This window comes from Hydra vulgaris, chromosome 03 (assembly GCF_038396675.1).
Source record: "Hydra vulgaris chromosome 03, alternate assembly HydraT2T_AEP".
In the NCBI taxonomy this organism is placed as follows: domain Eukaryota; kingdom Metazoa; phylum Cnidaria; class Hydrozoa; order Anthoathecata; family Hydridae; genus Hydra; species Hydra vulgaris.
Genome location: NC_088922.1, coordinates 46723546 through 46735885, shown reverse-complemented (window position 1 = coordinate 46735885; position 12340 = coordinate 46723546). Strand labels below are relative to the sequence as shown.

The window sequence follows — 12340 nt, the reverse complement described above, 5'->3', positions numbered from 1 at the left end:
GATTCTCTACGACATATAATTCTCCCCTACGTATAATATTATTCTCATTAACTATTCTATTTTTAGAATTTAAACTTTTAATCATAAAATTAAAAAAGGAATTGAACCTTTACATTCTGGTTATGAGCCAAATAACTTTCCTTTATTTTACTTTTTTTTCTTTTAAAAGATCACTCTACAAAGTTAATGCAGTTAAACTTGTAAAATACAAAACATGTTTAAAATTAAATGTGTTTTGTTGTTAGTATGAACTAGGTAATTCATTAAAATACGTGTTATTTTAAAAGTATTTACTAGGAACGGATGTTAGCACGCGTATTTTTAATCAAAAATAACAATGCTGCTATTATAGATTATAGTAATAAACAACAAGTTTCGAAAATTTTAATGAATTATCTAAATCATCAAAAGTTTGAAGAGAGGTAAATTAAATTTGCTATAATTCACTTAAAAGATAAACATTACACAGTAAAATAGGTGAATGATGAAAATTAAATAATAAAATATAGGTAAAAAGTTTACAACTCGTATCAATATAATTTTTACATCACAGAAGTATCTACAAAATTATGGTAAATCACTATTTCAAAACACATACTGATTTTACCAGTGCTATGTACATAATTGTGTTATGTACAATTAGTGAAATAGTTTTCCAAAAATAATTTGCAGCGAAACAGTATTTAGCATATTATTGTTATCAAAAATATTTCAGAGTATATGGATAAGCTTCTTTTTATACAAAGTTAACAATGACTTCAATGAAGTTTAACAAAATTAACAATGAAGTTAATTGATGATTATATATATATATATATATATATATATATATATATATATATATATATATATATATATATATATATATATAGTATATGAAATATATATAGTATAAATATATATATATATATTTGTATATGTATATATATATATATATATATATATATATATATATATATATATATATATATATATATATATATATATATATATATATATACATATATATATAGTATATGATAGAAAAAAAGAAAAAAGCAAATATTTATTTATGTATATAATGTACATATATAAATATTCGTTTTTTTCTTTTCTTTTTCAACCATATCAATAAAAATTTACAAAGCTCATCGTAAATTAATAGAATTTGATTAGTTGTCTCTCATATAGTTACAAACTAGTCAATGGAGTGACACCTAAAAAACATAAAAAATATAAGTAAGAGAGAAAAAAAAAGAAAAGATTGTTAAACAAATAATAATGATATATGAAATAATTATAGTAATAATACAAAATAATAATAACAATAATAAAGTATCAATAATATTAAGAATAATTGTAATAAATATAAATTGTATGTACATATAATAATTAAATATAATAATAATAAAAAATGTAGCAATAATAAAAGAATGATAAATAAATATAATACAGATAAACAATAAATAAAACAAAAATCAATCCACTCATTCGTTAAAGAAATTTTATACCAAAGACAAGTTCAGTACAGAGAGAAATTATAAAGAAATACACTCTAACAATATATTTTTAAATTGAATTCTGTTGAACAGTAAATAATCTGTAACAAGGGGATATTTTTTTTAGACTTTTTTATTAATGCGGGAATACATTGGCTCCATTGGGAATACATTGTTGTTTTATAGAAAACTTACCATATTTAATTGTGTTGAAAAAAGTAGAGTATAGCTTGCTATTTTCTGTATTCCCGATGTGATGATTGCGAATTTCGTTTGTTTTAATTAAAATAAAAGTTTATTTTGGAGAAAGTCAAACACAAAAAGACAGTGGTAAAACTTTACAAGATCATGGAGTTTAAGGGTTTTTAGTTCAGAAAATTTTTTTTGGATATCAGATCTCATTGGTGAAAACGTCATTATTCTAATAGATGCGCGTTGTAAACTAGCAATGCTATTAAGTAAAAAATTGCTTTTTTGACCCCAAACAATACAACAATAGCAAAGGTGAGAAGAAAATAAAGAAGAATTAATCATTTGAAGAGTTTAGATAGGAACATAGTAATGAATTAGAGAAAGCATACTGTTAGCTTGTGTAAGTTTTTTTTTCAGATGATACAGTTGATTATATCAAGATAGGTTTTCATCAAGATATACTCCAAGGTATTTTAGATATTTAAGTTTTTTTCTGTTAATTTTAATTTTAATATTATCAATAGTTTTTTGACATTCAATGAAATACAATTACTATTTAACCAGTTACATAAGCGATGGAGATCTTGATTAACTTTTTTACAAAAAGTCGTAAGTGATTTGTAATATAAAAGATTGGTATCATCAGCATAATGATGTTCCTTAGAATTTTTTAATGAACAAGATAAATCATTTATATATAATAAAAACAATAATGGTCCAAGAACGAAGCCTTGTGGAACACCATATTTAATAACTTTATGTCTGGATTCAAATCCATTAATTAAAACAGTGCGATCCCTAATATATGAAGAAAACCAATGATTAGCAATACCATGTATTCCGTAGTAGTTTCATTTTTTTATTAAAATGTTGTAATCAACCATATCAAAAGCTTTTTGAAGATCTATGAATAAACCACAAGCAAAGGAACCACTGTCAATTACACCACGAATCATTTCAGTAATGCTAATAAGAGCATGAGAAGTGGAGTGATTTGAGCCAAACCCAAACTGTGGAATATGAAAACAAGCTGAATTATTCAAAAATTTGTAAATACAAGAATACATTAGTTTTTCTAAAATTTGCTGATATTTGATAATAATGAAATCAGCCTGTAGTTATTAGATTTAAGTTTTGAGTCTTCTTTATGAATTGGGATAACACAAGCAGTTTTTAAGATATCAGGGAATACACCGGTGATGAATGACAGATTAAACAGTTCAGAAAGTACAGAAGAGATATCATTTGCAAGAGCTTTAAAAATAGATATTGGAATGCTGTTAGGTCCCAAAGCCTTGCTGTCATTAGGAGAATGAATAATGGATAATACTTCGTTTTTGTCTGTAGATTTTCTGAATATTGATTTAAGATTAGGATTTTTAAGATATTTATTAAAGTCAGTAATGGATGAGTGAATCTTTTTCTGTAATTCTTCCGGAACTGAAACAAAGAATGAATTAAAAGATTCCAAAATTTTAATGGGGTCATATATCATGGAGTTGTTAGAAGATAAGCAGGAGTTAACTCTTAAACTAATGTTTAGTTGTTAGGAGTGTTAGGAGTTAGGAGAGTTAGCTGTTAGGAATGTTAGGAGTTAACTCTTAAACTAATGACTTAACTCTAAAACTAATGTTTAAAAGATTCCTAATACCATCCCATGTAGATTTCAAATTTTTGGCATTATCAGAGAAGAACTTAGAGTAATGGTTCTTTTTACTACGATGGGTGGAGTAACAAAAAAGTTTCTATATGTTTTATAAGATTTTTCTAGATTGAGTTTGTTATTAGGATTCTTTGTTTTAAGAAATTTTTTAAATATTTTATTTCATATTTTAATTGAAGTCAAGATTCCTCGTGTTATCTAAGGTTTGAGACCCCTTGATAAGCAGCAATTGCTGACTTTTTTTAATGTTTTTTTAAAAGAGAATTAAAATTTGTGAAAAACTCTTCAAATGACTTATTAGTCTTACCTTTGTCTACATTAGTCCAGCTAATTTTTGAGAAATCGCTACATAATTCCTCACAATTTTTTTTTTTTTAATTTCGACAAAAAATGCAGCTTCTACAAGGATTAATTTTGGTTCTATATAATGGATGTTATTAGAAATAAGGGTAAATGATCTTATACCATAGAAGTAAAATTACCAGCAAAAATATTTGTTGAAGTTGCATTAGAAAATATATTATCAATTAGAGTTTTGAAGTGATTCGTGATTCTTATTGGCAATGAAATAAAGGGAAGAATGTTATTTAAAGCAATGGTGTCTAAAAGTTCAGAGACTGAATTATCTTAGTTTGCTAATAAAAGGTCGACATTAAAATCGCCCTTAAAAAAAGTTGTTTTGGCCTTTTTGGCCTCTAACCACCTGACGTCTCTGGGTGGATAGAGGGGGACTAAACCATCTCGTTACCATAAAAACTGGGAATTTTTTTCATAAAAGTGCATTTTTTATGCAATTGATAATGTTCATTTGCAAGAAGTTCTTATAATATATTTCCAGAATACCGCCAAATATGAAAGGTTCATCTTTAAGTGAGAGTGGATGTGGAGATGACGGTTCAATTTACCCTAATAATAAAAACAATTTCTTTTTATAAATAATTTTATTTATATTAAAAAAAGTTAATCTAGTGCAAAAAATAACCATTACATTTTACTAATTTTACAAAATATTCTAGTAGCGCACACTCGATGTGTGCGCTACTAGAATATTTTGTAAAATTAGTAAAATTGTATCGTAGCAAAATCATAAATAAATAATATTTAAAAATATTATTTATTTATGATTTTGCTACGATACAAGATGCAACATTCCGTATTTTTCACAGGTGGCAGGACAGGTTATCCCCTTTGACCTAAAAAAAATAAATTTAAAAGTACAAACATGTTTTTAAACATTTTGATTCAATTGTCTTGGCTTTTAGTTAATGATTAAAATACTAATTTCAATAATGAAACTAATTAATAATCATTGTTAACATTAAACACGACATGAACGTAAGCCAGAGCCGTCCATCAAAAAAGTTAAAAGTTTCACTACTTGTGTAGTGAAATTAGATGCACATTTGCCTGCTAAATAGTATGTTTGTAATTTTTTTTTTTAAGTCTCCAACTTCATTTTTTACAGTTTTTATAATCTCTTTTTTCCTTTTAACACTTTGTCTGGAAACCTTTAATTTATATGGCAGGTTAACTAGTTTTGCTTTCATTAAAGCTATACTCTTACATATTTGTATCAAAGAACTAGCTAATTTTGAAGACAAATAAGAAAACCTATTTATTTATTTTTGTTTTCTAGGACTTGGTATTTCTTTTGAGTTTTTACTATCTTCATTAGGTTCATTACTTATTGGAAATGTAAAACTATTGTGTTCGAATGATGCAGCAGTTGAAGAATTTTAAACATTTTAAATAGTACTGCTGGAGTTAGGCTGCAATAAACTGTCAAAGTCGACAACGATTTATGGCATGCAAAAGGCTCATTGCAAAATGCAACACAACTTTCTTTTTTTCTTTTAAAAATCTTTGACCATTTTTTGGCTCTTTGCAAAAGATTTTTAGTTTGATTAAAGTAAGTGTTACAGTTAAAATACTCGTTCACTTGTGAAACAGTTTTTTTTGTATAACTCTCCATTGCTAATAAATAGAAACAATATATGTCCATTGCTACACTCAATGGTTGTTCCTGATAGCGATTTAAAGTTTTCAGCTAAATATTTCTTAAATTTTCCTTAAATTTAAAAAAATATTTATTTATTCTTTATTTTTGCCATATTATACCTAGAAAATTATAAACATTTTTAACTATCAAACTGCTGAAAAATATCAATGGCCTTAGTAATATACAAAACACATATTAAAATAAAGTTTAAAGGTTATTGTTCCATATATAGTTATGTGTTTTATTATAAAATAAAAAATTAAAAATTAATTAAAGACATTGCAAAAAGCCTGAGCATATGAAAATACCTTATAGTGATTGTATGATATATTTTAGAATTACTGATACTTATACAAATTGCTAAAGAGGCAAAATAGTTATATGAAATTGTTTTAATAATGCTTTAAAATTATTTTTACATATTTTGCATATACTTTTTTATGGCTGACGCCCTTGTAAATATAGGGTCATTAGAATTTTCCGACTTATTTATATTGAAATACAATAAAAATGCAACTAATAAAAAAACACACCATTTTTTATTTAAAGATATATATTAGACTTTTAATAATTTTTTTTTATCCAATTTCAATAATTTTTTTTTACTATATAATTCTTACTATATGCAACCAAACTTCCTATTAGAACACTCATTTTATCTAAATTAATTTATATTAATATAATCATACAAGGTTTATAAAAAAAAGCATATTATTTAATAATAAAACTAATTATATGAAAATAAAAATTTCAGAAAACAGAGTACCAAAAGTGATGGTTAAAATAGGGATAGTGCTCATAAGTATTTTTCAAAAAAATTTGTAAGTGTATAGAAAATGTGTAAACTTAAATGGAAGATATGGAAAGAAAAAAGGAAGAACATGTCTTCAATGTTTGATGAACACTTTAAATGCAACACTATTTTATGCATGAATAAATTCACTTATAAAGTTAATTATTGTAATCAAAAGACACATTATTAAAGTTTAACTTTTAGAGTTTTTAAAAAACATCTATGTAAATATAAAATTCTAAAAAATATTGCTACAATAACTGTTCCTAACCCACAGGCGAAAAGCAAACTTCAAAAAATGTGGCACAGCATTTTAGCACATTTATCGGTTCTGTAAATCGTGATTTCTGCATACCTATTGCTATGGCCAGGGGCTATTTTAGGTCATTTTGATAGAATCCATTATATTTGGGCGCCGCCCAAATTAAAATTTGAGGACCCTTTTTTTATATTTTACGTTTTTTTTGTTTTTACGGCAAATATTGTTTTGTTTTTTTTTTGCGAAAAAAAACACTGATTTTCTGCTAAAGTTCCCTGGAATGAGGGGGTAATGTCACCCAAATTTTTTTCCTAGAATAGGCCCTGATGGCAAATGAATTATAAACTAACAAAAAATTATGACTAGAAATAAAATTTTAAAAAGTTATAAAGACCTAAAGAAAAGAAGTATAATCAAAATTGAAACAAAAATAATGTTAAGCAATAGAACACCATACTTTCACTGGTTAAAAGATCCTAGTATAATAAACATATCTAAGTCACATATCTAGTAAACTATGTATAATGAACATATCTAAGTCACATATCTAGTAAACTATGTATAATGAACATATCTAAGTCACATATCTTGTAAACTATGTATAATGAACATATCTAAGTCACATATCTAGTAAACTATGAATGGAAAAAATTTTTAAATATGAAGTAGAAAAGTATTTTTAACTTTATATTTCCATATTGTATTTGACTCCATGTGTCAAACACAATATTGGAAATACAAAAAATGCAAAAATTTAAAAACTTTCTCACTAAAAAGATTAAAACCATATATCATAAAAATAAAGTATATATAGTGAAAGTAGATGATAAAACCATGTGGAAATTGCTGATACATCAGATAAAAGTATGTGTGTACTCAAAAGTATTGAATTTAAAGATGAAAGTAATAAGTTAATAGTCAATAAGTACAATGAATTCCTCATCAATAATATTATTGACATCCAAAATACAATTACAAGTGACAAAAAATATAAAGTTAAAAATCATATTAGGTTAGACAAAAATAATTAAGGTTTATATAAGTTCAAAAATATATCTCAAGAAACACTTGATCAACTTGTATTGAATATGCAAGAAAAAAAAACAATTTGTAAAGAATGAGTGTATCTATTTTTAAAAATATATATCTTTTAATTAACATTGTGTCTAGCGCAACAGTACCGTTGCTTTAATTTTTTATCTTAAAGTCACGGTAGTAAAGTCGATTGGTTTATTTTAAGTCACAGCTGCAAATATTGGTTGATTTTAAAAGTTTTATTTGTACAAAAGAATTTCAAGTTCACATTGTACGTTTAGCATTGTGGTATCTCCCTGGTTCATGTTCGACAGTGATCTGATATTGAGTCCTTCACTTAGAAAAATCTTTTTGAATGTTTTTTAACTATTTGTTATTTGTTGAAAGTTACTATTATTGTTGTATATTAAAAGTTATATTGATTTTTATTATTTACATACATCAACTGATATAGGGATAGGCGCAGTGAGCGTACATATATCAGCTGATTTAGGGATAGGCGCAGTAGATTAAGGGTTTTGGTTTGGGCATGCATTCTTTAAATAAAAGAAAAAAAATCAACCAATCATAAATCACTACCATGACTTTGAGAAAAAAATTGAAGCCACAGTATCGTTGCACTAGACACAGCGTTAAATTAAAAACAAATTTGTGAAATTGTTAAATCTATTGTTGCATACTTTATTTATTTATTCATCACCCAAATTACAGGTAAAAAAAAAACAAAGTGTATAAAACTAATTATTATAGTTCATACCATTAGTTTAAAGTTTGGTTTTAGATTTTTTTTTTGTAGAAATGTCATCAATTTTAAAGAAGGAATTTAGATAATTTTTGATATGCTGACGAGGAGTTTCTAATGTTGATCTTCTGTCAGCGTCTAATTTATTAAAAAATGTATTGTTATAATTACAAATTTCTAGGCTGTATGATAGTATCGGTACAGCCAAAGATTTAAACAAATGTACTATAGTTAGTGGCTGACAAAAACAAGTTCCAGATTTTATAAGAGTTTTGGAGACTAATTGAAATTGAATAATGCATTCGTTTGCATTTGCTGTTTGTAGAGTAGCTGTATTTTGTATATGGTCGTATCCCTTAGCAATCCAACACGTTTTAGTCTATTATTGAAAAGTTGGGAGAAATTGTTAATTTGAATTTTATTTTTTGTAATTGAATTTTTACCTGAAATAATAAACTTGGTTTTTTCAATGTTTAGTTTGATAAAAAGGTTTTTGCATTGTGCTTGAACTTTATTAACTAATTCTTGTAGCCCAGAAAGAATAGGGCTTAGTAGGATTATACCGTCTGCTTAAGCAATAATGCCTGAAATAATGCTTGAAAGATTGTAAACTGGGCATTTCCATTTCTGTGCGTGATTTTTTATTTTTCTTTGTTTTAGCAATTAAAAGCTGGGACTTAAAGCAATATGCATACTATTATGATTTTCTTAAAAAATACTAGTATGGTTTTCTTAAAAAACACCCATAACAAAAATATTTTTATCATATTTTAGGCTACCTGAATAAATTAAATATATATTTTGATCATTTTTTTGCGTAATGATATCGCTACAGTTTGACAATTAACAGCAATTTTCAATATGCTATACTTTAGCTAGAAATAATTAATGACTGCCATTTCTCATCAAAAATATATTACATATGAGTCATAGAAGTATAATATTTCACTTAAAATATGTACATGAAATTAACAAATTCGCAACAAAGATTTATTTTTCATTTACCATGTACTGGTATTGTACCTAATAAATGAGTCTAATATAGTTTCTATTCAAAAAGGTAATGTCACCTTTGGCTCCTCAAGATATGAGACCTATTAATATGCTCCCTGTCTATGAAAAATTACTTTAAATGTGTGTTTACATATAGCTATCTAACTAAACTCACCACCTTTATCTAATGTATTATAAAACCTATCAGTTATTACTGTTAGCAAATCAGCTGTTGAATGAGAAGATTGAAATCCATATTGATGATCAGAAAGTAAGTTATTAGATTCAAGATGAGAGATTATGTGTTTGTTAATTAAAGATTTAAAAACCTTGCTTATGATAGGAAGAAGAATAATGGGATGTTAGTAAGACGAAACAGATTGCTCTCCAGAATTATTGAAAAAAGGGACAACAGATGCCGCTTTCCAGCAGGCTGGAAAACAAGACTCTGATAAGAACAGTTAAATAAATTTGAAAGTATAGACGACAGCTCCGGAGAACACTTCTGCAAGACTATAACAGGCATGTTGTCTGGACCACATGCTGTAGAAGAGTCTAAGCAGAAAATCACTTTAGATACAGAAGCTGGAGTGATGCCAATGTCAATTAATAGATCAACCTTTTTGACAGCTATATCAGGCATAATGCATCTAGTGGAATCAAGAGATGATATTGATGAAAAGTTCTTAGCAAACAATTCAGCTTTGTCTTTAGGTGAGATTCTGGTTTTCTGGAAAGCAAGTTGGTAAGTTGATTATTTAAGTTAGGGATTGAGAAAGGCAAAAGTTGTGGCAGGAGGTATTTTAAGTCGGAGTTGGCATCTCCTTGCCGTTGCCTTAAAATGCGTATCCTACAAGACAACAGGACATGAAGCAGATTTTTACTGGATTACATGTTACCAATAGCAGGATAACTTGGCCTGATATAGGGGATACATATATATATATATATATATATATATATATATATATATATATATATATATATATATATATATATATATATATATATATATATATATATTTACACATGTATATATATATATATACATATATATAATCTTTGAAAGTCATTTTCTTGTCATACGATACAATGTTATTAAAATTCAATAAAAACGGTTGCGTTTAAACTTTTTTTGAAAAAAATATATTTGTTTTTATTTCAATATATATTGTTCAATAATTCGCCGATCTATTGTGATCAGCGGCATCAGGTATAATAAAATCGTTACAGAGAAAATCGTTATAATTAAAATAAAGCATTAAAAGATAACATTAAATAGAGCGTGAGAAAATACAAAATAGGATTAAATGTTGGCGTTAGATAATTTTATAAAAAATGGCTCACAAGCTTTTATTTTGATGTTATCACCTTCATCCCTATTAAGAACCATTTCACCACTTCCTCACACTTGTCAAACTTAAGCTTTGTTTATTTCAAGGGATTCTCGAAGTTTTTGAATATGATTTTCTGGAGCTACTGATATGGTTTTTGGGTTTAATCAATCAAACGTACCTTAGCATAATTTGGAGTTCTTAGTAGCAAGAGAACTGGCCCATTTTCCTTTTTTCACTCTTTTTCTGGTGCTCCATACATCTTGATGTAATTTTCTTTTTGGTTTCACCAATGTACATAGAGTTGCATGAACATTTCATTTGGTAAACGCCTGGGTTTGTATTTGGAGAAATATTGTTTTATTGTTACAGAATATATTTTTTAAATTTGGAGATAATGTTAATATAACTTTTATGTTTTGTTTTTAAAATTCATTTCTAAGTTTGGGGCCAACAATTGATATCCATGGTAGTTTTATAGATGGTTGGTTGTCAGTTGGTTGATAATTGGTATTTTTTTCATCTATTTTAATATAGTCTCTGGCGATATTAGTTAAATTGTTCATGCCCGTTTTCAACAAATATTTTTATTAAAAAATTAATTTTCTGTTGGAGGTATTTTTGAGAACATATTATTTTTGCACGACTTAAAAACCCTATGAATACGCCAGTGATATTATTAGGACTGGTATTTGAATTTGGTTTAAGTTGAATGTTAGTTATTGCTTCTTTTCGATGTATTTGAAATTCATAAGCTCCATCCATGCATTGTCTTCGTAATATTAATATCTAAAAAATTAAGTTGTTTTTGGTGGTTTTCGAGTTCAACGGTGTATTTTATGGCAGGATTTTGTTCGTTTAGGATGTTTAGAAACATTTGTTGTTGTTTTATTGAGTTAAAGCAAGCGTAACAATCGTCTACATATCTCATGAAAGTTTTTGGTTCACACGTTTGAATAGTAGCTATATTAATTGCTTTTCTTTCTATGTTTTGTAGAAACGCTTCCGCAATAACAACCATTAAGGACAAACCTATAGGACCTAAATTAGGTATTATTCGGATTTTGTTTTCATATATAAAATAGCAAACACTCAAGGAAAACTTTATTAATTGGTGTATGTCTAAAAGCGAAAGTTATGTTCGAGTCTTTAAGTTGTCAATGTCATTATTTAATATATCAATAATAACTGGAATAGCTTCGTTAATGGGTATGGATGGATATAAATTAACTATATCAAAAGAAACTTGAACTTCATTTGGATCTATTTTCCAATGTCTGGCTTCATTAACAAAATTATTTGATTTTAATAAGTCTATTTTTGTTTTTGTTTAGTGTTGGTTGAATGATATTAACGAGGTTTTTTGGAGGTTCTATATGGTGGTGTGTTGATTGTTGATACAACAGGATGCATTGGGTAATCTTTTTTGGGCTTGTGCGCTTTAATCATTCCATATATTCTAGTTGGTATACAATCTGATGGCTACATTTTAAAATATGTAGTTGTGTCAACTTATCTTTTCTTAATTTATACAATTGTTTTTGAAATTTGGTAGTAAGTGAAGGTGTTGGGTAATGATCAATAACTCTGCTATTTTTAATTTGTTCTTCTAATTTAACACATGCATCCCTTTCGTATAGTAATGCAAAACCTGTGTCTTTATCGAAGGAACAAATTCTAATATCCAAAGTCATCTTTAATTTTCTTATAGATATACGTTGTTGTTTAGTTAAATTATCTTTTAATCTTAGTTAAACGAATTTGTCAAAATTTTAGAACAGTTTTGTCTTTAAGATTCTGCCTGTGTTGATTTATCCTGTTTTTAAAGTTGCAAAGTGCACATTTCAACATT

General features: G+C 26.6%; 1 protein-coding gene across 1 annotated transcript in view; it reads left to right on the top strand.

Annotated features, from left to right (window-relative positions):
- Nucleotides 1-276: 276 nt before the first annotated feature.
- Nucleotides 277-12340, top strand: part of LOC100203916 (uncharacterized) — a 121972-nt gene continuing 109908 nt past the window's right edge. The window contains exon 1 of the mRNA XM_065794514.1: nucleotides 277-422. Within this exon, the coding sequence (XP_065650586.1) occupies nucleotides 304-422 (119 nt within the window). The 5' untranslated portion in view covers nucleotides 277-303. The remainder of the gene's footprint in view (nucleotides 423-12340) is intronic.